Source organism: Pollachius pollachius (genome assembly GCF_949987615.1).
Source record: "Pollachius pollachius genome assembly, chromosome: 5".
Classification (NCBI taxonomy): domain Eukaryota; kingdom Metazoa; phylum Chordata; class Actinopteri; order Gadiformes; family Gadidae; genus Pollachius; species Pollachius pollachius.
In genome coordinates this window covers 18412601-18438586 of record NC_136938.1, presented here as the reverse complement: position 1 = coordinate 18438586, position 25986 = coordinate 18412601, and the positions used below count along the sequence as shown (strand labels likewise).

At 39.1% G+C, this 25986-nt stretch overlaps 2 protein-coding genes across 4 annotated transcripts in view; one reads left to right on the top strand and one right to left on the bottom strand.

The window, feature by feature from the left end:
• Positions 1-1448: 1448 nt before the first annotated feature.
• adma (adrenomedullin a) lies at positions 1449-4144 on the bottom strand. The gene is made up of 4 exons (XM_079737366.1): positions 4026-4144; positions 3295-3403; positions 3008-3133; positions 1449-2834 (listed from the first exon to the last, which is right to left on the bottom strand). The coding sequence occupies exons 2-4, from the start codon at positions 3387-3389 to the stop codon at positions 2528-2530; spliced, it is 528 nt and encodes a 175-aa protein (XP_079593492.1). The 5' UTR covers positions 3390-3403; positions 4026-4144; the 3' UTR covers positions 1449-2527.
• A 1669-nt stretch (positions 4145-5813) lies between these two features.
• sbf2 (SET binding factor 2) overlaps positions 5814-25986 on the top strand; it is an 82053-nt gene continuing 61880 nt past the window's right edge. For all 3 annotated transcript variants that reach the window (XM_079737115.1, XM_079737114.1, XM_079737113.1), the window contains exons 1-2: positions 5814-5940; positions 15508-15593. In XM_079737115.1, the coding sequence (XP_079593241.1) occupies positions 5886-5940; positions 15508-15593 (141 nt within the window). In that variant the 5' untranslated portion in view covers positions 5814-5885. The remainder of the gene's footprint in view (positions 5941-15507; positions 15594-25986) is intronic.

Genomic DNA, 25986 nt, shown 5'->3' with positions numbered 1-25986 from the left:
ATTAACCTTTTTTATTTGTATTCATATTCCTTTCTTCTCTCCTTTAAGTTTTCTTCTCTCCTTTCCTCTTCTCTCCTCTCTCCTAGTCTGCTTCTTCACGCTCCTTGCCTCTCTTTGCTTCTCTTCCCTTCTATCCTATTTCTCCCTTACAGTCTACCAGCTTTACTTTCTGTCTGTCAGAGCTGGTCCATAAATAGCATGGAATAACCTTTCCCCACTTCAGTTGAGTGAAGGACCTGAATGGCTTTGGTTAATGCAGTGATTCAGCGTTCATCCTGAATATTTTCAGATTCTTCACAAAATAATGCCAAATGATGCAATACCCTTTAACCCTGCTACTTCGGTAATCCATAATCATGCTCAAATTTTGTATTTACACTAAACAGAGATACATCTTAATATTTGTACACGTTGCTATGAGAAGACATAACTCCGTAACAGTTATGGCGGCTTTACTCTGCAACTGGACCGCATTGCTAAAAATGGGCAGCTGCAAATCATCACTGTTTCCACCCATTAAACCCATACAGCCTAAAGCAAAGCCATTGCTTAATATTTTCGCTAGATGGCAGTAGAGCCCATATAATCATAATCATTATCATCCTTTTGGTTACCATTAACAGTGATATCAGTTCCATTTGATCCAGTTAAAAACTTAGCAATTCATTAATGTATTGCAAATGAAATGGTTACAATTGAATTGGCCTAATCAGATTATGTATGTTTTGCGGTTATTTTATGATGAAAAAGGGCATCAAACTCAGACCAATCCAATCTTGATATTTACATTAAAGCACAAATGTAGAATAAACTATCTGTCAACATAAAATGCCTTCTGCCCCTACTCTTTTGTCTCTTCGTGGAACATCTCTGGATAACCCTACTTGATAATCCCCACCTGGACATCTGTGAGCCCAGATTGAAAAGAAATATCCCATGGGGACCCATGTTCACTTTAGTACAGGATAAGATGGAACAATTATCAAAGTCACCTGATGCAGGGAGCTCTACTGGCTCTTTTTTCGAGTGGCGGCTTCTCCTTCCGTGGTCACGGCCTGTTCCTCGTGGGGAAACCTTGTGTTTTAGAGATGCTCTCAGTGTGCTGCACAGGAATGCTAGACAGAAGCCCCCCTGCAGCAGTGGCCATCTATGGAGGATGGAGGGATTGAAGCCTCAGCCTCTTCTAATAGGCGAAGGTCTGGCCCACAGACATGCGTTGAACCCATGTAGGCTGGAGTGGACCAGGCAGGAATGTGCCTGACACCTCGTCTGCCCTTTAGGGGGTCACAAGTAGGGGGAGTGAGACAACGACTAATAATACCCTATAATCACTTAACTCAGACCAGGTGCAGTTTGTCCTACTGGGGCAGTGCACTGCGGAAAATTGAAGGAACCAAGAAGCTAAGAAGTCTTACTTTGAATGCAAAAGTTTTATTGTATGAAAAAGGTTTTGTTTTACACAAATAAAATAGACTGTATTTACAAATATATTATATGTAACATATTTTTTTTAAAACAAATATAGTATTACCACAGTTTGCAAAATAATAGTGAAAATGGCAATAGTTAGATAGTACGAATGCCCTTATATATTTATTCCTGTATAAAAAATAGCTCAATCTGTATACGTATCATAATGTAGCCACTATGCAATATTTAAATAATGAAATTCAACATTTTGTAACATATATACATACACTTGTAAAAAAAACTGACAAATATAGATTGCACATGTGTTTATACAAACAATATAAATTTCAAGTATATTTCAATCCATTGGACTGGCACATTTTTCACAGAATCTAAGGCATTTTTCCTTTGTACAATACAGTGTCCCAAAATATGATTAAGATCAAAAGCTTAAAAGCTCTAACACATAACTATCTCCCTGTTGAGCATTTGTGATTAGCATCTCTCTTCCTGATGATTTTTTTAATCTTTAGGTCCATTTGGAGAAAAAAAAAAGTGCAGACAAGTATTGAGAGTTAATTGGAATGGGGTAGCATAATAGTCCTTAGAGGCTAGATGTTCTCAAAGTCCTGACTCTGAGAAAGTGGTGTGTATTAACGTCCCTGCATGGTCAGTGAAAAAGAGAGAAAGAGAATCTTTCTCCTCCCAGCCCATGATGTGTCCACTTTGCCAGGTGTGAGCACTGTGTTCCCTTCCACTGCAAGGCAGAGAGACAGAGATCAGCAGCAGCAGCATCTGGCCTTGGTGCTCCACACCGTGCCATCCAGTGTCTGAAGGCCAGCTGCAGAGGTCTGCTCCCTCTGCATACTCAACTCCATCTCCCATCAGCCTACCCGGCCTCCAGAGACACACAGCTGGAGCAGTTCATTTGTTTGCGCTAACTCAGTCCTTTTGAACAAAAAAAGAACTAAACAAAAAAGCTTGTGCTGGAGATGGCTTGGCTTTAAGTCTCAGACATTTGAATAGTCTTGGAACAAACAGCAGAGAGGACATCTCAGTGTCCTTGGCTGCCTTCCTCTCTTTTGGCTTCTATCTGCGCTTGCTTCCAATCAATTGCTCATGTCCGGGTGAGTTGCAGGAGGGCCTCCAGCTTGTGAACTTGTGACACAGTGTTCCTCCAGTCAGGCCTCAGCCTTCCCTGCTCCAGCTCCAGCGTGACCCTGCAAGCCGGGACGGAGCGCCGTCTCCGGCCGTACCCCTGCGGGCTGATCTTGTCGATGGGGGCAGTCTTCAACTTGTTGTTGAGCTGGTGGAGGCGGTGCGCCAGGTCATGTACGGTGCACGTGCCCAGGGAGCAGCCGGGCCTTCTTGACTGGTTGACAGTGAAGTGCTTGGACCGCTTGGTTCTGATGCTGATGCCATTGCTGGATGGAGGATGGGTCAAGACAGAAAGCGAAAGAGAGAGAGAGAGGAAAATTAACTCTTGCACTGCATTCGTGACTGGCTTGCTCTCAGTAGTCTATATTTAAATTGTATCTATCTTTTGTCAGTTTATATGTCAAACTGGAAATAGAAGGTATCTGGGGTTTCTTTTTACCTGGAATGTGGAATCAGAGTATCCCTGATCTCTTCTGGTGTGACCAACTGCTCCGACTCCGCCACCCTCTCTGCAGACATGCTGTTAAGATGCCTCCTCAGTCGGCTCTCCATCCACACACTTAACCTATAGGGGAGGAAAGACGGGAGACCAGATTAATCCAGGGCAGATCTTTAGGAAGTCAGGTGGTGAAATCTGCCTTCACTGTTTATATATGGAATGATGGGATTGATCCATTGTAGAGGTCGAAGATTAAGTGTGTAAATAAAGAAAGTAAATCAGCTCACCGTTTTTTCAACTCCGGGTTCACTTCAAGTTCCACACAGTGAGCTATTGTGGAGAGCAGGCAACCATAAAGGACGGATTGGAGGATCAGCTTCATGTTGACTCTGTGACCTGTGAGGGAAAGAAACATTTGTCAGTTATTTACTTCTCATATCAAATTACTATATAACTTTAAATGCTGTCTCTGAAATCATCTCTGAAAGCGATGCATTGCAATGATAACTACCATACTAGCCCCGGTTTACAAAAGAGTCCAAAAGCCAAGTTATTTTTACTTATCATTCATTTATTTATAAAGTTAAGCCAAGGTCAGTTTTGTGCGACTAAGTAAACGTACAACCATGCTTTAGGCCCCTGGCCAGCAAAGGAGAGTCTCATACTGGGTCTTTCAGTTTAGTTTGGGCTAGACTTTACTGGGGCTAAGCCACTGCCAACTTAACTCAATAGAAATCATCCAATTGATCCAATTTATTTCCACAAGCAGGAAAATAGCAGGAGGTGTACATTTAAAACAATTAAAACAGCAACACACTTAATTCCTACCAGATGTCTTAAAACATCTAGAGGGCAACCTTCTGCACACACTACCAGCTAAACACCTTATATAACCAGACAGATAACCCGTCCTTGTCCATACACTCTGACCTCAAAAGCACAAGAATAAAGCCATCAGCAATGATTAGGGTAAAAGGAAACCTAAAGAGACAAAGGATGTTTTCCAAAGCACACATACCTATAATCCTTATTTAATTCACTTGGATCCAAAGGCGCTGTGGCTGTAGACTTGGCTATTAAAAAAAGTACTCCACAGATTTCTTGAAATTGCTGGAGGTGCTGTAGGGCAGCTGTGACACTCTGCTAATAGTTCTAACACACCAGACGAGCGGCTTTATAGTTGGTTGGTGGGAGGGGCCCTTTTACTTACTCACTCAGTCCCTCATCCCTTTCCCCTCCCAGTACATTACAATACATTTCAATGCAGCTGAGAGATTCGAAACCATTCAATATGCAGAATATTAAAGGATAAAACTATACAAATGAAGATATATTTTGTCATGTAATCTATGATGGTACCATATTATAAGAAAAAATAAAAGTTAATAAATTGAGATTTTTTTTAATATGAGATGCCACAGAATATTATAATTGGATGAGTATGACCTGAATGAATTCTTTTAAAGTACTATTTGTACTTTATTGGATGAAAAAATTATCATGAAAAAAGTAATGAGAAATATTTAATTAGCACAAACGAATGTTGTAAATAAGCAGGAAACATTTTTGAGGTGATTCAAATGATAAAATGATAATTGGGCAAATACGGTTGTTTCATTGTTGGTTTTCTTTGTCAATTCTGCTCTAGGAATTATGTTATTATGTTAACTGCACTGATTCTAAGATATAGCCTGCAAACACTGGGGGAATAATTTAATATATTAGTTTTAGATGTTATCATTAGATCTTAAACATATAAAGATCTAATAATAATATTTAAGTAGGCTTAACAAAGTTCACTTATAAATAGCCATTGGATTCATTTGTTATATCGATCATAACCAAAATGATAATTATTATACAAAGAGGGATAATAATAAAAAGGTTTATATATATATAACAGAAATAACCCAGGAATCTATTCAGGAATGAGGCAATTTAGAGCCACAAAGTCTGTTACTCAATCGGAGAAAAATGACTTGAGTCATACAGAACAATGATTCATTTTGAAAATATCCACTCAATTGTTACAAAGAAACCCCACCACATGTTGTAAACTGTTTTTTTTTTAATGATTGCCCAAACCAATTTTCATACACCAGATCTGAACTGCAATGGATACAGAATCAGGATCAAAACTGCTGTTGCTATTATGTTGAATAGGTCATGGTTGGATGCGGGAGAAGAGTGTCCGTGGACCTTGTTCCAACACATTGTTCCCATTTAATTTTTGGGACACGCAATAACTCTGCTCAGTCAGTGGTCTGATAATATTCTGAAGGATCTATTGTTTAATTCTTACTTTTAATCTGTAGTCTAAGTATTATGTACAAACTACATATTTATTAGCACCTCGATATCAATGATCAACATGCACAAACTCACATACAGAGAGAGAGGAGAGCAAGATGGAATGAGATCGTTTGTGTGAGAGAGAGAGAGAGAGAGAGAGAGAGAGAGAGAGAGAGAGAGAGAGAGAGAGAGAGAGAATAAGTGGGGGCGCTTTTCTTCAACAGGGTATGCTACAGTGTCCTAAAATAGTGAATAAGGGTTTCTGTAATGCTGATTTGAAATTAAATATAACCTGCATAGAGTTCTTCATAATATACTCTAATGTAAATATTTCATTAATTTAAAATAATTGTGCATCTATCATACGCCCAGAATAAAACAACGCTGAATGGTCGGAGAATGGAACACAGAATTACAAAATTAAAGATGTCCCAAAGACGACTGTTAGTAAACTGGGCAGCCCACGCCCATGGATATTGCTTGGCTTTGCGCGCAGGCGCATTGCCATTCCTGTCAAACATGGCTGTGCTTTTGAAGAAAGAAAAATGCTGAATTGTATTGGTATATTTCGGGAAAAACAGCAAACATGGCTAGATTCGCTGATTATTTTATTGTCGTGGGATATGATCAGGATAAATCTGGTAAGTGACACGTCTGACCGCGCGACCACGGGTTACAAATTGTGCCTAACTGCTGTGGTTTATCCAGGCCGTCAGTGTGTTAGTGTTGATGACAGATAGCTCGGGATAGCCTAGCCGTGCAGCTAAGGTTTTAGATATGAAACACCTTTTTGGGGCAGTGTCCTACTGCTTCTGAATATAAATAATAACAAAGTAAATAAAGCAATCACAGACCTTTCAAAAAGTAAGCGTTGTTATTCTGTACAATATCTTTTAGTTTGTTTCTTGAAACTTTTACGGATGAAGTGGAAAAGCTTTCACATCCTGTCCCTGTTGATGTGTGTCCCTGTCAAATGCATTCTTGGCGGGGAGCTAAGGTAAAGCTACACTACGACATGCTTAGGTCTCCTAGTATCTTATTTAATCGTCTTATTTCAATGTATTGGAGAACATAAATGTATTGTTCCTAAACATTGCCTCTCTGTCAGACAAATTGTTCAGGCTATGCTAGGCACTGAAACGCCTGTTTTCCCTCCCATCCCTCTGTGTATACCTGCTACTCTACTAGAATTGTATTGAACGTGTAACCCAAATGCCATCTACTGGGCTTGAATGCTAAACATTATGTTGGTCTATTCATACTCTTTGTTGACATATGCATTTGACCAGTTTTGTAATTGTTTTCTTGGAAGGAGCTGAAGTTTGAGGGGATGGGCGTATACAGCTGCAAAAAGGCAGGCCCTGTTGTAGGATTCCCCCCCCCCACCCCTTCTCTATTTTCTGCATGAAAGTCATGAGTGTTGGAATGTGAAAACCCTCCAGCCATTACCCGAATACCATGCTCCCTAGCTGACTTTATGTATTGTGTATTTTCGAAGAGTATCTCAATGAAGAGTTCACATTATGCATTTATCGTTTATCGTTCGTCTACTTCTTCCACATCAAATCAGATTGCAGATAAAAAAAATTGATCAGAGTCAGTACAGTTTAGCCATACTTGTATCTAACAATTCATTAATTCATTATTACACTGAGTTAAAGCGCAATTTGAAAAATTATCAATGCTTCAGTGAAAATCGAAACATGGGTTTAAAAAGAGAACACTGTCTGACTTCTCTTTGCGATCACAAGCCGAATGTTAGTCATAATGGGATGTATGTTTGCATCAGTTCTTAGCATCATTACCTGAAACCAACAGAAACACAATGTCCCGTCATCAGCATTATAGAATCAGTAAAATCCCATTCAAGCAAAATAACCATGATTGCAATGCTTTGCAGTGAAACTGTAAAAGTGCAAAGAAGCATTCCAAGATTAAATATCTTAAGCAGTGTTTTTACTGAGTCGACAGACTTTTGATAATTAGGTTGGATGATAAGTAGAGTTATTTTGTTTGTTTGGTGCCTTTTTTCTCCACAGCTGAACAGTTTTATAACGAGGGATAGCTCTAAAACTATAAGAACTTTGCACTTGTCAATAGTTATTATTTTACACATCAGTTGTATAGTTATTAAAATAGTCTTCAGTCAACCTGGGTATTCCTGTATGCCAGTAGTCTGTCTAGACAACATGTGTTTTCTACTCTACCTTGATCACTAAATCAAACAAGGATCCTTGCAGAAATCTTCAGGCCACTTGTATACCACCTGTATACTAAAGATTTAATTTCCACTACCTTCACCCACAACCCATTCCTCACTACGGCTAGATAATTCCTCAAGGAAAACATTGTAATAAGCTTGCCTAATCCTAACATGTCTTTCAAAGGACTGACTTTTTTACCTGCTTCTGTCAAGGAACAGGAAATGCATGCGTTTTTGTAAAATTAATTTTGAATATTTTTATATAGAAAGTCTAACCCTGTCCTATAAAATGAGAAAGATGAAAAAATAATAATGTTTAAATAGGTGTGATATTGTGGTAACACTGCTTCTGTTAGAGTCACATATGTATAGGTCTCTGGCTTGTATACTTGGCTTAATAGAAGGCATGTCATCAACTGAATATGCTATCTATAAGAAATGTATCAATATCCTGCCAAATGTACTGACTATTGTAGAAATCCAGTCCTATGGGTGCGGTTCATTGAGCTAAATTTGACATTTCCTACCTTATAGAAAAGCCTGGAATTGCAGATTGTATTGTATTTCACAGCATGTTGCAAGAGTTCTGCATGAGCTTGCTCTTTGGACTTATAACATACATCAACTATGAAATTATTGTGGTGATTCCATGCAGGCATGGCTGTTTATCTTGTAGTGGTATATTGTTTTGGCTCATCGGTGAGGGGCTATACACTCTCTGTCCGCACCAAGTAACACGTGTGTGATGGGAAAGAGGAATTTGTCCTGGTGCCTTACTCAAACAATTTATTGGTTGGATCTCATCATTTTGGTATGCATTTCAAGGAAATGCTGCCCAATGTTAACTCTCTGTGACTTTATGGTCGGGTCTTTCTGGTCTTGACTAAGAGAAAGTGTTATGTAACACAAAAAGTCCTGCTGGATTCAAAAAGGCTGGAGGTTTGCAGGGAACAGGAGTAAATACATCCACATGCAGTTTTAGCTGGGTTTTTTTATGCAAGGCTTGGACTACTTTGAGATACACATACGGCAAACATTGAGTTTTTGTCTTTTAATGTTAACACAATTTGGACACAAATGTAGCCTTCTCTTTGCGACCTATCCAATTGTTATATTGGTAAGGTCATTTTTAAAAACAAAGTGTTGTTAGGTACCGTAAAAAAGCAGATAAAAAGTAAAATTTAGGGATTTGCTTCTTCCTTTCGATTGGGAGCCGCTCTCTGTTTAGCTGACTTCCTGTCAGGAGCCACCTGGACCACAATGGGGAAGTTCCTTTATGTTCTACAGTGTTGTGTGTCACATTCGCACGAAAATTCCATGACATTATGATGTAGCTTGAAAATGAAATGCTTATGTGACGTTGTGAATGTTTGTTGATTTAATCCGTTGATTTATTTGTCAGACGAGTAAAAAGGGAAAGTATTGTATATCTAAAACAGGGAATATCAACCACAACCAAATATTTTGATTGTTAAACCACATGTCATACACGTAAGTACCGGGTTAAATCAGGTCTATGTTTTAGCATTTATGGAAATAATGCCATTTATTTTCTGAGCCTGTGATGAGCAAAACTGATTCAGCATTGCGATACGTGTGGTATGGCATTTCGCAGCTCAAATTGCCTTGGCCAGCTGCTTTGTTTTGTTTTCTCCAATGTGGGTATGAGCCCCTATATGTTTCATCCTCTGCAGTGGCATTTAATGGCTTGCTCGACTGAGATTTTTTTTATATCCCATATTTGCTTGTCTCTGATAACATTATGCAAATAATGACTATCTATTGCTTCCTGGTAATTTTTACAAAGCTCTCTTACAGTATCAAGCAATAAACAGATTTCATGTTTCTTTACATATTAACGACATTTGGTGTCTCTTTGGCAGGTGTTTTGGCGAGATGTTTGAAAAAAGTAGAAATTACTCCAATTGTATCCACAACTAGGCTGAGGCAGGTTGGGGGTTGATGTGACGTAAACAGATAGATTGTTGTACAAAGGCGGCCTTGGCCATACATGGTAAAAAAGGCTTTGCTGATTTATAGAACTACCTAATGACAAGACAAGTTGGGAAGATATACTGTTGAGTCTTTTTCTAGAGGAGAAACATCTGTTCTAATCAGGAAAGCCTAACAACCTTCTATTGTAGGTTGTGTCTGACTGAAGACAATGCAAATAATGCTAGAAATGAACTACTTGTATGCTTTTGGGTGCAAATACTTCTTGATCATTCTCCAGATGCACATTTGTCTTAGCTCATGGCATTCATCTGTTATTAAAACTGGACATGCAGGCCAGATAATATTGCAACAGATCAATTTAATTTAGACAAAGGTTTTCAAGGTGGTCTATGGAATATGATCGTTTCACACTGAGGAATTCAACATTTAAAAAATGGGAATTGGTTGTTGTGTATATAAATCATTTAAATATATTACAAGCATAATTTTGTAACTGTTTTAATGACAAACATTTTCATGAGTCACAAAAAAAAATAGCTAAAAAATAGAAGGCTTGTGAAAGAAACTGTTGGTGTTCGTGCTACATGTTTCGAATAACATCACAGGTGCCTTTTGACACTCGGGTCTATGAATGTGAATGAGGTGTCATAGTGATTCAAAGGAAATATGCGCTGAGGCTGTTTATCTGTAAAGGATTATCACAAAGTCAGTCAGAATAGTAAGATGTATTAACCTTTTGACCTTAACACCTGAATGTTGTCTGACTTGACCCACTTGCATACGTTCAGATTGGTGAAATTACTTGGTAATCATATTGATAGAATATATATATTTTTGTAATCATTTGTCGAAGCTGCACTTCCGGGCTAACCCTCTGGTCACCACTTCTTCTAATACTATCATCATTTTGAAATCTTTATTTTTTATTATATAAATACTGCTCAAAAACTGGTTCAGATAGAATAGAAGATACTTTAGGGCTAACCACAATGGAGTTGGTACAAAGGAATAAAAGGTTCTAGTTAAAGTTCTAAAGGCTAATGACTTTGTTTATGGTTTGGTTTCGTTGTTTCGACATCTGCTTTGTGTTTTTATGACTTACTTTCTTGTAAACTTGTAACCTTTTCTATTGTGCCACTCCATCCTAACATATGGTAAGGATAAGCTGATGTTTAGCATTTTGTACAGTTGTCTTTATGTATGTTTACTTTCTCCATTAACTTTAAGGTCTCATGACATGCCACCAGGTGTGAGTGTGATTAGCCTTACAAGCCGTTTTGGAAGTCTGTCTCTTATGACATCGCAAGTGGGAATATCGTTACCTAGATGTGTGACGGATAGATGAGCAACGTTTGCGAGGCTAATCACACTAGAACCTGGTGGCATGTCATGGGACCTTTTAAACGTCTTACATAAAATGTGGGATTTGGTTTTTAATCAGTAAATATTAACATATGTTTTTATTCATTTTTGGAATCCTTTCACCTTAGTTGCTATTGAAAATTGAAATTACAAAAATCCGGATTAGGCCTGGATTATATTACCCTGTCCAACAGCACTGTTTATTATTGTGATAATTATAATAATTGTTATTTTTAGTCTTCTGAAACAATTACTTTTCTTGATATATAGCATAGTCTTATGGAATGTAAGGAATCTGGTTATGTCCTTCATTTTGGACATATTCATTGCATAAACATTTGAACTTGATGGACAGTGCAAGCATGTGATGTGTGTTAAAGGAAAACAAATTGTGAGATGGACTTTAACCCTGCCACTTAACAGTACCCACTTTGTACGACACATGAACTGCACTTCATTTCATTTAAACAATGTAGCTGCCGCCGGCAAACCCATTCAAACAAGCACCATGAACATTCAGAAAGAAAAAGAGAGCTCAATATGTTAAAGCCATTTTTGACAGCTGCGTTGAACCAGATAGCAAAGGAAAGCTACGCTATGGTTGCCCACTTAGTTATATCAGGGTGATGAGGTAGAGCAGTTGAGACCGCTTTTTATGCAAGCATCTATTAACCTGGCAAATAGCCAAGTTTCTTGCCAGTGACTTGCATTGCCAAAGGTTGTATAGTTATTAAAGGAACTCACCAGGGCTGTACCCTTAAAGTCAACAGGACGAATCGCAAGTCTCAGTCTTGCAATGGCAGGTGTTTCTTTTTAGAAAGTGAATTATAATAACCAAATAAGACATGATAAAATTGCTTAAGATACAGCAATTCCAACTATTAAACACAAAGTGATTAATACAGGAGAACTAATGTTTCACATGGAGACGTGGGCTTATTGGCTGTTGGATCTGACCTGCGACCAAGTGCCGCAACAAAAAAATGTCGGTTTGAGCTGTGAACATTAACTTAAGTCTTATTTACATAATCGATTGGCGTGATCGTATGCAACACACAGACGTAAATCAAATTGTAAACATATCTGATATTCAAGCTCCGTAATAAAGTGACCTGAAGCATGGAACTAATGCAACTAGCTGTGGTGGGTCTAGTGGTGTTAACTAAAAATCCGAACTGTGGTGTTAAAGCGTTGGGAAAAGAGGTGACACTCTAGAACGACGTCTGGACCACAGAGTATGCCTTTCGCTTCCGGCTTTAGATCGCTTTATCACAAAGCATGAATACTTTACCATCAAACAATTTGAACATCCATTCTCGTGTAATGTTATGGTTGGATTAAGCCTATGGAAATATCACGCCTTCCACTTCTATTTGCTTCCATTACATGGCAACTAGGTTTGGGTACCAAGGGTACCAAATTACGTTGACTAACGTGTCACTATTAAAGTAATCAGGGCCGAATTTCGGTTCCTGAAAGGCAAAAAGCACACCAGAGTGGTGAGCGAGTAGGATAGATTATACGTTGGAATGAAAGAGAGCAAGTAGGCCACAGTATAGGTTAATGAGAGAGAGAGTATGCTTCAGTATACGTTACAGTGAAAGAGAGAGCACACAACTACATCCCAGCTGATCATGACGTTTACTTAACACAGTAGGGGCAATGGAGAGCCCAAAAAAAGACAATACTCGCTGTAAAAGTTGTGATGCGAAATGCAAAGCTGCACCTCTAAGCTTAGGAAACAACTGCCAAAACACAACATATATTTTAAAGGAGAGGAGTGTACCATGTTTGATATAAATGTTTGTTTAGTACCTGTATCGGTCGAAATGTGACCAGTACCCACCCTACCGGTAAACATAATGTTGTGTGAATCTGGACATTTTTCATTTACTTGTATTGGCGGACTTGCCGGATAGACCACAGGTGAACATGAAAATCCAATCGTCGTAAACTTGTGGATGAGGTTGCAATGACATTTTTAGAGAGGATATGATTTATTTGTAGCTCCAGCTCTTACAAATGTTTGTTTAGATGAAATGGGAATCTTACTGAAAAAAGACCAGACAAGAAAGCTGAGGAAGTTAGCAGGAAATGGATCGTTAACTTAAATGAGCAATGAGAAGGACATCTCTGCACCGAACCACTTTTTAGTAGCATTAATTTTGTTGCTGTATTAATATATAATTTACATAATCTTTTCTCTCATATCCCACACAGGAGAATAAAAACATTTATTTAATTGAATGCATGACTTACATCTTACAATAATTTAGACATGAAGTCATACTGTAAGACAATACAGCACATTGTGCAACAATTTGTGTCCTTCTATTGATATTCTGTTTATTATGTTGATGATATATATGTATTTTTCTATTAACTTCTATAAACAAAATCTCAGTTGCGTCTCATAGTCCTTCAAATTAATTGGAATTGTTTTGCTGAGTCAGCCATATGTGGCCTTGGGTGATTTGTGTGTGTTTTATTAAGATAATTGTGTCAATCTGGAAGATGGCAAGTTTTGATTTTGGTTACAAGGTTAAGGCTCCCCCCAAGATAAGGTCAGGGTCCAACTGTGTCAGCAGCACTGATTCTGAAGTACTGAGCAGCGTTAGTTCAACAACCCCCAACAACCCAACAATTCTGCCTCAGATGGAGCGGGGGAGGGGGAGGACAACCGGCGAAATAAGTTTGGAACTTCACTCTAGATAAATTCCCCTATAATCTGCTTTGTGTTTTCTGTCTATGTTCAGTGTTGGATTAAGCATCTTGAATCCATCCAATAATTGTTCCTTTTTTTATTGAGTGAGATCTGCTGATGCATTGCGCATTCAATATTGGAACCACTGGCTGTTTTTTTGGTTCTTGTATAGATTTAACTTCCAATTTAACCCCCATGATTTTCTCTACCCTTAATAACTGAAGTTACTCTTATTAAAGAGTTTGAGTGAACGTGTCCTGATGAATGCATCAGTTACATTCTAGGTAAATGCTCAGGTGGGCACTATGATGTGGCTATGGGTGCCTTCTAGAGCAGGCTATCCTGACCGATAAAGGATTTTTAAGGCCGATACGATACAAATATTTGGTGATTTAAAAATCCGATATATCGGCCGATTATATATTTAAAAAAGAAGTTGCAGAAACGCGTAACAAAACATGAACAGATTTCCCTAACATTGGTTATTTATAGTTAGTAATGAATCCTCACTAAAATAATAAGGCAATGCAGTTTAAAAATAGACTTTATTTTATTGTTTTATTGCCAAAACAAAAGAACATCAAAATATATTAAAGTTCTGATACATAAATTGCATAAAAATACAAACTTAAGATATGAAACTCGAAGTCCTTTGAAAAGAAACACAATAACCAAAAAAATATTATATATATATATATATATATATATTTTAAATATTAATTAATTGGCCATTATAAATGCTGATACCGATAGTTTGGAAAACGCAGATAATAGGCAGATAATAAATCGGTCGGGCTCAAGTGCCTTCACAACTGAACCGTTGGCTTTGTTTTAACCAGCCCCTGGAATGTTTCCTGCACAGGATGGTTTGTTTGGGGTAGTGTGAATCCTCATTCATATTACGGTGCAGACCAGACCAAAAACCCTGGTCCGGTCTTCGTCCACTTCCAAGTGATCTCTGGTTCGGTTTGCTTTAGGTGTGAACGTGATCCTACCTTACTACGGGGAAGCAAACCAAAAAAGACAATGCATCGTAGATTGGTTGAATGTACATGTTTGCCGCAAGCTCGAAAAATAAAAAACATATTGTGTGGTGGAATCAGAAGGGGCACTAATCTAAATATAGTTGGACGACTACATAAAGATATCAGTAAATGATTGCTTGCTGTCACTCACAAAAACACTGATGTTTTTTAATTATTCAGTGAGCACAAAAAGTTGTTCCATTTTGACTGTCCGCAAGAAGCCAACAATGTTTGGTTCTCCTACCAAAGTCCAGGGTGAACGCTAACTGAAACAAATGAAAATGCAAGAAGTATCAACTTCACATCTGAAATATACAAACCTACCTAACTATTTAACTAGAACTAGTGGAGTCTCTGTATGTCTGTCCTTCGATTTTCTTGACAACCGATCATCCAATCGACATCCTGTGTGAATTGCTTGGGTCCGTACAACGAGCAGGAGAATCAATGCTGCGCTGTCATGGTTGTGGCCCAAATAGATTGAACAAATGGCCCCAAAAAATATATTTTTCTAAGAGGCAGGTAATTGCTATATGGAATGGAAGCAACGTTTTGATTCTCACTCTAGGACGCATGATATTTACTTTATTTTGGATTATACATCACTACCACTCTGTTGAGTAGAAAATGGCAGCGTTTCTCCATAAAAAAAATCCTTTGATGCAGTCTAATGAACAGGCCCTACTGTATTGTTTCGACTTGCTTCCTTCCAGCTGAACCATGAACCATTTATCCCAGTTGTCCTGTGAGACAACATGTTAATTTTTACCTGAGGTGTTAAACGACTCCATTTTAAATGCTGAAGGGTTATTGCTAGGGTGTTCGTCAGCGCTGGGCCTTTGCACCTGAACTGCTTAAACATCACGTAGGGGCCGATGCCAAAAGTTGAAATGGATTCACTGTTATTATAGTCAATTTCTTGCAAGTCCAATGATGTTCATTCGTTTTTTCTCCCTAGGTTCAGAAGAGGGATGTGGAAAGATTATTCAGCGCTTCCCTAAGAAGGACTGGGAGGGCACAGCGTTTCCTCAGGGTGTGGAGATGGTGAGTAATGGCATCCTATCGACTAAATACAATTCAAACATTCTGAAATGTTTTCAGAATGTTTTCCATCCTACTGTGGTCAATGAATTGATCACATAAACCAATTGATTGTTAGACAGATTTTGCTATCAGTATGAATCCTGCCTAACCTCACAAGTACCATCTTTGACCACTTCCTTTGTGGTATGTGATAACTGGACAACAGTGTCTCTGTAGTGCAGTGTTTGCACAGTACTATCGTGGTTGATTGTCTTCATCTTCCTGTCTGCCAGCACTACCAACTTCCTCCACTGTAAATGCTTCGGTATGACTCTGTAACGGATAGAACAGAACATTTCCTACTTTGTAACCAAGTTCTAAAACAGTACTTGTTTTTTATTGAGGTTTAAGTTTAATTGAGCAATGATCTTTTAAGTGAGTTGTTTGTTGGGTTTTTTTTGTTTAACATGGAATGAGCGTTTGGCCCCCAAAGCCATCCCGTATTTCAAAGACACATGTTTGTCCTTTAGAGCATGTGGATCAGATATTGGCATTTCCTGTTTCAACAATATTTTGTACGATTGTTTATTCAAAAGTAAATTTTATCCTCTTCTGCCTTCTCTAATTGGGGAAACCGATTTTTTGCTTTGTTCTTTCCCCTATCTCTTTACCACTGGCCTGGCTGTCTTTATCTTCCTAATAAGGATTGTGAGGTCTCATTTAGTACCCTATTTTCTCTCATTTGTTTGATAGGTTGACGTTCACTTGGGGTGAGGGTCCATGACAGGGGGTCCATTACTTTAATGAAGATAGAACACCGTGTATAGCTTCTTAATTGTATCTCAAGAGAACTGCCTGTTGAGGTCAGATATAACCGGGTACAGTTGTGCTAGTCTTTAGAGCAGCATAACAGTTCTTCTCCACTTGAATTGTTATCTTGGATTGATTGGAGGAATATTTCAACCTAATTTGGTCAAGCATTAGCAACGTGGATATGATGACCCAGGAGAATGAGGTGTTCATTTTAAATGTGTTCGTATACGATTTGCACATATTTAAAATTGAATTGTATTAGCTGAAGTTCTGTTTTTATTTGATAGTGGTCACCCTTTATTGTGATATTGTTAACCCAATACATTTGTGAATAATATCAAATATTCATAATGGCTAAATAAAAAAAATAGATTTTAATAATATTGACCGATTTGCAAAGCACTTTAACGCTTGACCATTTTTGAGTCACTCCATACTTTTACAGCGTATTTGGCTTTGGCATATTTTTGTCAAATGATAGTTAAATAGAAACTAATTAGCCTAAATTTAAACAAAAATGTAAGTTAAAGGGAGTTTGAAGATCTTACAAAGCCAACTTGTTGCATCATTTGGTTACAGTCTCCATTCTCCAAGACCGGTAGGTGCAACAGACCGAATGCATGCTGGGGTGAGAATCCAAGGTCTTCTTACGTCATCCAATGATATGCCTATTGAGGTCGACAGATTGCCTAGGAGACAGATTGCTTTCCACTAATTGCCATTTTGTTCATTACCGTAGCAATGTTTCTGAGACGGTGGTGGAGTAGGAGTGTTTCATAGCATGTTTTTATTGGATGATGAATGAAAATCCATTTTGTGGGTTGTTTTATGGCATTTAGGAAAAAAAATTCAACATATTTTCTTTCCAGGGTTCTGTTCTTTTAGTGGTTAGCAAGTTAAGTGAGTGTCGACCCATACTGTACTATCGACCCCTACTGTACACTAACCAATGCTTGAGTTTCCCCTCTCAACCACTGTTTACTATGATGCTGATTGTAGCTACAGGACTTGACAAGGTACCAAACCTACCGGCCATTCTGTATGGGTCGAGCTAGTGAAAGAACTAATGCGCACTGGAATGTGAGCAACAAAAATAACAGCAAACATACAATTTCCTTCTGCCATGCCTTTACTATGCAGTGTAAAAATGCGACTGAGGCGTGCTTGATGTTTTTTTAAGGGCCTCAATGATGCCTTGTCAATTAAAGGAGTATTATGAAAGTTTGATGACACACTGCAGTTCTTAGCTGTCTCATCGCTGTCTATGAGGCTTATTGTGGTGTCGCCACACAGTAATCCTTTTAGAAGTTCTGATGTGGAGCCAGCCACTGTTAAATATAGAAATAGTACCTGGCGTGAAGCCAAATCTTTCTGCTTAGTGTTTGCAGATGTTTCGGCGGGCCGGTGTAACTGTTGGCCTGTGTGTCCCTGTGGGTTTGTTCTGTATGCCTTCGGCTGGGAAGATCCTCAGGCAAACAGTCTTGCATGTGTCAAGCTGAAAATGAATTGAGATATATTACACTACACACCGATGCACAGAATGTACTTACCATTGATGGAGTATGTTTTTTGGTTTTATGATTTATATATAATGTACAACAACCCCTCATTTCCTTTGTTTAAATTTTTGTTGAATGATTGCTCTGGGATCAAACAATATGCTCATGAAAAATAAAGGATATGTGAACACTTGCTTCATAAAGTAAAGAAGGTATTTTAGGAAACTATAGAATTAGGATAGGGACTTCCTGAAATGTGCCTACTAAGTGGCATACGACAACCTTTTGATGTGACAAATGACAAAGTATTCCATCTTGGAAGGGTTTAATGAAGATACGCCATAGTGTTTAAGAGACCCACTAAGCAGTCTGTATTTTGGCTTTGTTTTGGGTTGGTATGTAAACCATTATTTTCTCCACTCCACAAAGAAATGACTCATTTACAAACACTAAGGGATACATCTGTAGAAAAAAAGCAGTTGGCGGTCACAACAGACCCCCAGCGAACTAAATAATCACAGATGAAGAATGCACCAAGAACAGCATTTACAACCAGCCAGGAAAAATGTGTTTCCAATCTTTCCAGGCAAGTGACGATTATATGAACACGCTAGACTCTTGTCTGCCATGGAGAGGTTTTAGAGGTCAATACATTCCTCCTGTACTTTATGAGTAGGGCTTTCAAGGGCTAAGGCGAAGGAGGTGTTCATCACACATCACACACATCATGAAATGTTAAAGCTAGTGTGGGTAATTTTTGTACTGTAATATTTGGCAAAACTGTCATAATAGCCAGTCAGCTATATGTTGGTGAAATGCTCTGAGAATATCTGCTCATCACTTTGCTCTCCCCTGCCTCTGTGTGCCGCTCCCAAAAATTCCCACCGCTCATGTACACTTTGACCAATCAGAGCGAGGCTCTGATTCTCCGTTCTTATTGGCTGTGGGACTGGCCGTTCACCTTGGCAACGACGTTGGTGCGTCCCTGCGTGAGCGTTCACGAGCCTAGCAGTCTGACAGTTTTGCACTACTACGGCGACAACAAATGAATAGCAATGTCTTCATCAACGGCCCCTAAATTTCCCATTCCCCGGATACCAACAACTAACACCGCTAAGACAGCGAAAAAAAGAGGAAAGACACTTGTTGAAAGGACAGCTACTAAAAGGGAGGCGGAGTGAGCTTGAAATAAAACCAGAGTAAACTTTGGCGTGGCTTATGAGCAATGGAGAGAGTTACGTGACCTGAGAAACTTAAAATCGGACGCTGAGATGGCTACATTTCTTACAGACAGGTAAGGAATAGTGTTATCTCTCCAGGGTATATTGTGAAGAATATGTAAAGTGTTGGCTGGTATGTTTTTTTTACTAGGTATGGTTTTTTACTACGGTTCTGTAATGTAACCGTTTCAATACGGTTCCGTAGGATGTCTTGCATCAGCCCATGGTTCTTTTCCAGTCCATTTTATATGTTAGTTATGGTCACACTAACCTGTCGGAATAACACAGAGATTGTGCCCACACGTAGCCTAGTTCGGAGGGAGGAGCTACAGCAGGTAGGGCGTGGCAGGGAGGGACCAGAGAGAACACAACGGAATCTCAACGGCTGTTTTCTCCCGAATGACCCACCCTAGCTTTAATGTAACCGTTTCATTTGGTAGATAGAAAAACTGAAAAATAAAACTAAAATGTTACTATTATGTCTGCTTTAATGCTTACATCTTGAGGATTATCTTATTTAAACATGTGATACTTACACAATGTATGCAACGCTAGCCATTGAATAAATTCTGCCTATATATTACATACATGGAGGTCACCTAGGGATGGGAGTCGAGAACCGGTTCCATTCTACAACTTGTTCCAAATTGTCAGATCCAACAAATTCGTATGCCTCCGGGCTTATTACTTCCTTTTTAGTGATTCCAGCAACTACGGGTTCAAACGTGTATTCAAGAAAAGGAGTACTCCTCAAGCCAATCATAAACGATTACATGTGATGTCGTTAACTAAAGATGTACAACCACAAAACAAATACAACCTAAATCAAAATTAGGATGTGTTTAAATTAGTGGAAACTATCGCAGAGGTTTAGAAAAATAGATTAAAAAACTCTTACAAATACAAACAAGTGCTAAGAGCCTATTTGCTGAGATTTGGACAGTGTATTTGATTCTAATTTTTAGGGGTGTACTGCATCCCTATTCTCGACTCAGCACCCGTCGTTTACAGTGGGTGATTATCCTATGTCACAGATGAAGCTTTGCCGATTTTCTTTTTATCCGACTGAGAAAACCTTATTGAATATGAATGCTGTACAAATATTCTCATTCATCCATTTGGAGGATGACAGACACCTAAAGCTAGCTCTCAGGCTACAGCCACCCCGACTTGCCGATAAGCTCCCAGCCAGACAAACCCTTTCATATGTCAAATTCAAGCGTTTTGAATTAGTTATGATAGATCGGTAAAAATATGATGACTGTAATTTATTAGCATTAGTTTAAGTGTATCCTTGTCATATCTGCCTGTATTTGCAACCAATTTCACAGATAATTTAACTATAAGTCAACATTCCGTTAAGCAGTGAATCATTTTCTAAATTCTGCATTTCTGTTAGCTAGGGTTTTTATAGTGTTGTGCATAACATGTTTTGGTTTTTAAATGTATACTTTGGCCAATGGGTCAAACGCATTCCAAAAAAGTTCAACATCAGGGTAGAGCCTGCAGACATTGTGTTTGCAGACTCATTCTTCATGTCTTTAATAACGTTGGGTCAATATTTTTCAGCTTGTCAATTCAGTTAACAAATTATTAGTCAAAATAAAGTCTGCAGCATAATAGAATTAAACCTCCCCTAAGATGTCAAAAGGAATGGGCCCATGCCTTTTAAAGGACTGGAAAATCAATTAGGCCAGAATTAACACAATTTTAATGAGCTGATTTACTGAATCTATGTGTGATAACAGTCTATGCCTACGTTGTACATTTCTTACAAATAACAACACAAGTTATGATATATATATAAAAGCCTATCTTGGTTTAAACAATAAATACTCTTAAACAGTAAACTCTTGAACCCTAACCCTTGTTTTTGCTACATTATAAAATAAGGACAAATGTAATGATTCAGTCATCTGTGAAAAAATGGTTAATCCTTTCCATCTATTATGTTCATATTGTTTGCTGTCTTTAGTTTTTGCATTGCCCTAGTTAATGTCCACATTCAAATACATTTTTTATTGGTTATCGCATTCTTGCATGCCATTTTTTTCTTGTATTTAGATGTCTGTGTGTATATATATATATATATATATATATATATATATATATATATATATATATATATATATATAGATTTAGATTTAGATTTTGTAAATTAATAAAAAATACTTTTGGGATTTATTTAATGTTATATTTAATACTATATCCTGAAGAAAAAGATTTTGAAAGTCCATTATTGTCCATTTTAAGACCTAACCCTCTTTGTGGTATGTGTATTACATTATTATAGCAACATACTACCATTTATTTATCTGCTTACCATCAGATAACAAGGTAGCCCAATGCTATGGTGTACTTATCCTGGTTTTAATGAAATTGAATAAACGCACAATTACCTCTACCCTTACCCTTAAACAAATAGCTCCCTTAGGATCAACTTCCTCGGATGAATTTGACCCAACTTGACGAGACTGTAAACATTTGTGTAATTTCTCTTGTCAAGAACTGTGTCCTTTTAAACTCTGCTCTTCTGAAATCCCTGCTGTAATGAGGAACATAGCATGTACTTCCGGGAAGGATGCATGAGGTATTCAAAAAATGTGTTTGGGTGTTGGAGTTGAGTGGGTATGAAGGAATTGCCTGTGAGTGTCATCTCCGCAGACTAAACGGCAAACTTCCAAACATGGCTTATTATGAAGTCAACTACTTTGTCTCGTTTTCTTTGACTTTGGCCTAAAATGAAAGGGAAACTTTGTTTGACTCTTGCCTGCAATATTGTGTCTAGCTAGGTTCAAGTTCAGTCTAGTTCAGGATGAATTCCATGCACCATGTTTTGTGGCTGTTGAGTTTAGCCGTGGTTATTTTGGCCGGACAAAATTGGTATTGAAGTCTGTATCTTATTGCAGTGTTAATCATTGACTAGAGATGTCAAAGTAGGTTTTCTTTGCCAGACAACAGGCCTAGGGGGGGAAGGGTGTGTGTGATGTGATTTTATGTTTGGGTACAGTCACCGGAGTGACTATGGACCAGACATGTCCCAATGCACGTCCTTCTCATGGTGTTTGTGCATTCCAAATACCAGGATGCAGGCCTTGCCTCGTGGGGGGGATAATAGGGCCATGTGTTTGTCAGGAAGATCCACACATGATGAATCGCTGCTAGCTTTGCTGCTGAAGATAAACAATCCTGGAAGCAGACTCAAAACCGTCTCTCAGTCTAAACTTTCCGTGCTGTGAGCTGGAGAAGAGTGAGCTCACAAGGCTGTGGAAATACACAGGGAGGATGAGACCAAGCTCTCTCTCTGTTTCGTTTAGCATGAAAAAAAAAAAATTTCAATCCGTTTTGTGTTGTTGGAGGCTGACCTTTCTCTCTCACACTCTCCACACACAAACAGGTTGTTTTTTCCTGGTGTGTCTTCACAACATGTGACGGTACCAAAACGGAAATGATTCACAGTAGCGCTACCCCAGTTACCAGGAGTCTAAACAAACCTCAACAATGACATTGACCAAGGGCCACCTCTCTTCCTGAACCAAAAACATCCAGTGGTGGATCAGAGCCAGAAGCCGGTTGGGGAGTCGGCCTGAGATTTGGCCCCTTGGCCAAGCTCTTCTCAGTACCCCCCTTGTACGCTGCACATTTCCTCCTCGTATCACAGCTGGTAGTTCCTCAGAGAGCCACACTACCTGGCTATTGGTTGGTGCCACCCATACTAGAGAAATTGTGCTGACTGCCTCGTATTCCAGGTCCAATGGCTGCTGACATGCCGTGCATTCCTTCCTGTGTTAGATGACGCCTTCGTTAAGCATGTGTTTGGAATGCCAAGACTGCTCTTTTTGACACCGCCTGCCAATAACTCATGCTTTTGTACATCGCCGTCTGTCCCAAAGGGGGTGAGGGGGTCTTTAGCAGTAAACTTGTGAAACTTTTTTTCCTTCTTCACAAAAACTGTTCCACATGTTTATAATAGTATTCATGTTGTTGCCGTGATATATGCATTACTGTACACACCTGCATATCAGTTGTATGAGTCTTGGCTCAAACAACGTTGGCTACTTGGACAGGACCATGTTTTTATCTAATAATTACATTTTTTACAGTGTTCTTATACTTGCTTTCATCCAGATCTGAGCTTATCTGCCATCAGATGCCCTAACCTATCAGATGATGCTAATCATCAAAGTCTGATCTGTGAGACTGCCGACACAGTACCGTTAACCATACTCTCTCAACAATTATATAGAAAACAACTGAAAAGGTTACCATGGTGGGTTCATATGTGCTGTAGAGAAGTCGAAGTCCAGGGTTGAGTTCTAAAAGAAGGGGACTCTCCCTGGCTGGGCTTGGCCTCATCCACAGCATTGTAGGAAGCACCTGTTGGAGGGCCTTGTCATTATCAGCCATCACTAAAGCCATCTAAAGGCCAGGCAGTGTGACGCAGGGCTGCTATTGTGCTAGTTTTCGACCCCAGGAGAAAACTGTTTACCCTCTGTGTTCCCGCTTCACATGTGTTTGTTTTTGTTGTTTTTGTCTTCATGTATGAAGTACATTTTTACATATTTTCGTTGATTTGTTCGAACAAACGTCGAGAGTGACAGAGTTGTTGCTTTGGGCAAGGGGTTGGTAGAGCGTGTAGCAGGCAGGACGTCACGCAAAAAGTATGCAGCAATATTCGCAGTGTTTGTTTACAACACATCGAACGTCACAGGTGAGGCTTGAAACTGCATAACGCTTGCTCTTTTCCAGTGATACCAATACTGCATTTGACGGAAGAATGGAGAGTAGAAAGCAGTTTGAACACAAAATACATGCCAGAAGAGAAAAGTATCAAGCAGCTAAACACAGTGCTCCAAGTCAAGCGCCAGTCACATGATGCAAACGTCATGAACACGTCAGCAACACGGCCACTCTCGCTCGTTGTGAATAATCCAGAGCTCTCGGATTCTCCAGACTTTACCCTAGGGGCCTGGGTGGTTAAACTCCGGGTAAAATCTAGGTATTATCCGGACTGAGAATATCAGGCTTACGATGAATGTGTGAAAGGGCTATAAGCGTTGAACAATAAAGGAAGGAAATTAGGCAATGATTATTGGATATGAAAATTGAGAGTTGCCTGTTATCAGCCTTTACCTCTTTAAATGTTCAATCCCCACAGGGACCATAGAGGAAATGCAGTAATCTTAATTTAGTGTTAGAAGGCCTAAGATGTGAGCCAGAATTGAAATGAATCTGACAGTAGATTTATATAAGAAAAGGAATGTGTAATTCCCCAAAGGGCCCTTTTTTATTTCCCCTTTTCATGCATTTCAGAATGTAATAGATTGCATATGTTGGGTTGCCGCATGTTCTTAATTTATTTTGTGTTCTAAAATAAACCCAAGTGGCCCCCAAGTGTAGAAAACTTCCCTAAGGACTTCACTGATGTGGTTAGTTTAGTGGTGTTGTCTGTTTCAGCATGACTAAGGTTGGCACATCATTTTAAGACATCAAAATGTTTGCAAAGCTCCCCAAAGTTAAGAGTTAATTCTCTCTTGCTCTCGCTCTCTCTCTCTCTCCCCCCTATACTATAGAGAGAGAATATATATAGGCATGGGAGACATTCTGATGAATTATAGTGTTCCTTTGTAAACGGCTAAAAATATCCCTGAAATGAACCATATAGAGTTGCATAATAGATCAGCCCTTTGAAGTACAAGTGCATTGTAGCAGTGGAAGAAAGCTCTGGTGTGTCGAGTAGAAGTCATCTGAAGACGCCACCTCCACTTAGGGCTCCACGTGGAGATGGAGCCCAGACCATCTGAATGGATTCAAATCCTTCTCCACTTTGACCGATTGTTCACCCCTTCTTTACTCCGTTTACATCAGAGATTCAATGAGTCATGGGATGGTTGTGTTGTGTTGTTATGCAGACTCTTTGGGGCTGTTTTGTTGTTTGCATCATTCTGTCCTTGAAGATGAGTGTGTGTGTGTGTGTGTGTGTGTGTGTGTGTGTGTGTGTGTGTGTGTGTGTGTGTGTGTGTGTGTGTGTGTGTGTGTGTGTGTGTGTGTGTGTATGTGTGTGTGCATGTGAAGGCACCCACTTAGCACTCCTGTTTTCCTCACTTCCTCCTTGGCTCACTATGAATAGATTAGAGGACCTAGCGCAACTCAAGACACTTCCTAGTGCAAATCTCCGCATGGCCCTGGCCCCAGCCTAGGAAGTCGAAACGACCCCTGTCTCTTGTGTCGCGTCCATCCGCTTCTCCTCTGGAGCTGATAACGCTGGACACTCGGACACCGGCTGCATACACCGGTGACCCTCTCAGCCCCCTCTAACCCCCCCTCAACACCTCTCACTCTTCTATTGTGTTGTCTTCCTTAGCACGAGTCACCACACATTGGCTGATGGCTTTAGGAGGAAGGCAAATCTGGAGGATCATGGGAAAATGAGGCTGGCAGTGCACACTGTAGCTACGGTTAACACACACACACACATCTGTTGCTGTGTTTCCCTGAGCCCAGTGTCTGGGAAATCAGTTTACTTTCAGAAAGCCTGGATTTTTTTTTTAAAGACGGCTCTTTGTTTTTTATACTTATTTTTATTATTATTATGCTTTAACTATTAGGACATTTTCAAAATCAAATCTAACAATTATATTTTTTGTCCAGTGTCCATTACAACCAAGTCACGTTTTTGATTGTCTGACGTGTTCATGATTTATTGTTTAAAATCCAGGAATTCAGGCTAATCTATGATGGGGGAAGAAAACTGAGAATGTTTTCTTGGAGCTATTCCACAAGCAGGAATGCTGTGCATTCCAATCAGTTGAGATAGTAGTGTTTTCCCATTAGCCTGCCCTTTTTTTCTTCTTTTTTTTTACTCAAACACATTGGTCTTGC

What these genes read in the sequence shown, in the direction of transcription:
- adma (XM_079737366.1), bottom strand. Translation starts at nt 3,389, where the DNA reads ATGAAGCTGATCCTCCAATCCGTCCTTTATGGTTGCCTGCTCTCCACA. An exon ending in AACCCGGAGTTGAAAAAACG is followed by an intron (nt 3,134 to 3,294) that starts GTGAGCTGATTT and finishes CCTCCCCTATAG; the next exon opens with GTTAAGTGTGTGGATGGAGA. An exon ending in ACTCTGATTCCACATTCCAG is followed by an intron (nt 2,835 to 3,007) that starts GTAAAAAGAAAC and finishes TCCTCCATCCAG; the next exon opens with CAATGGCATCAGCATCAGAA.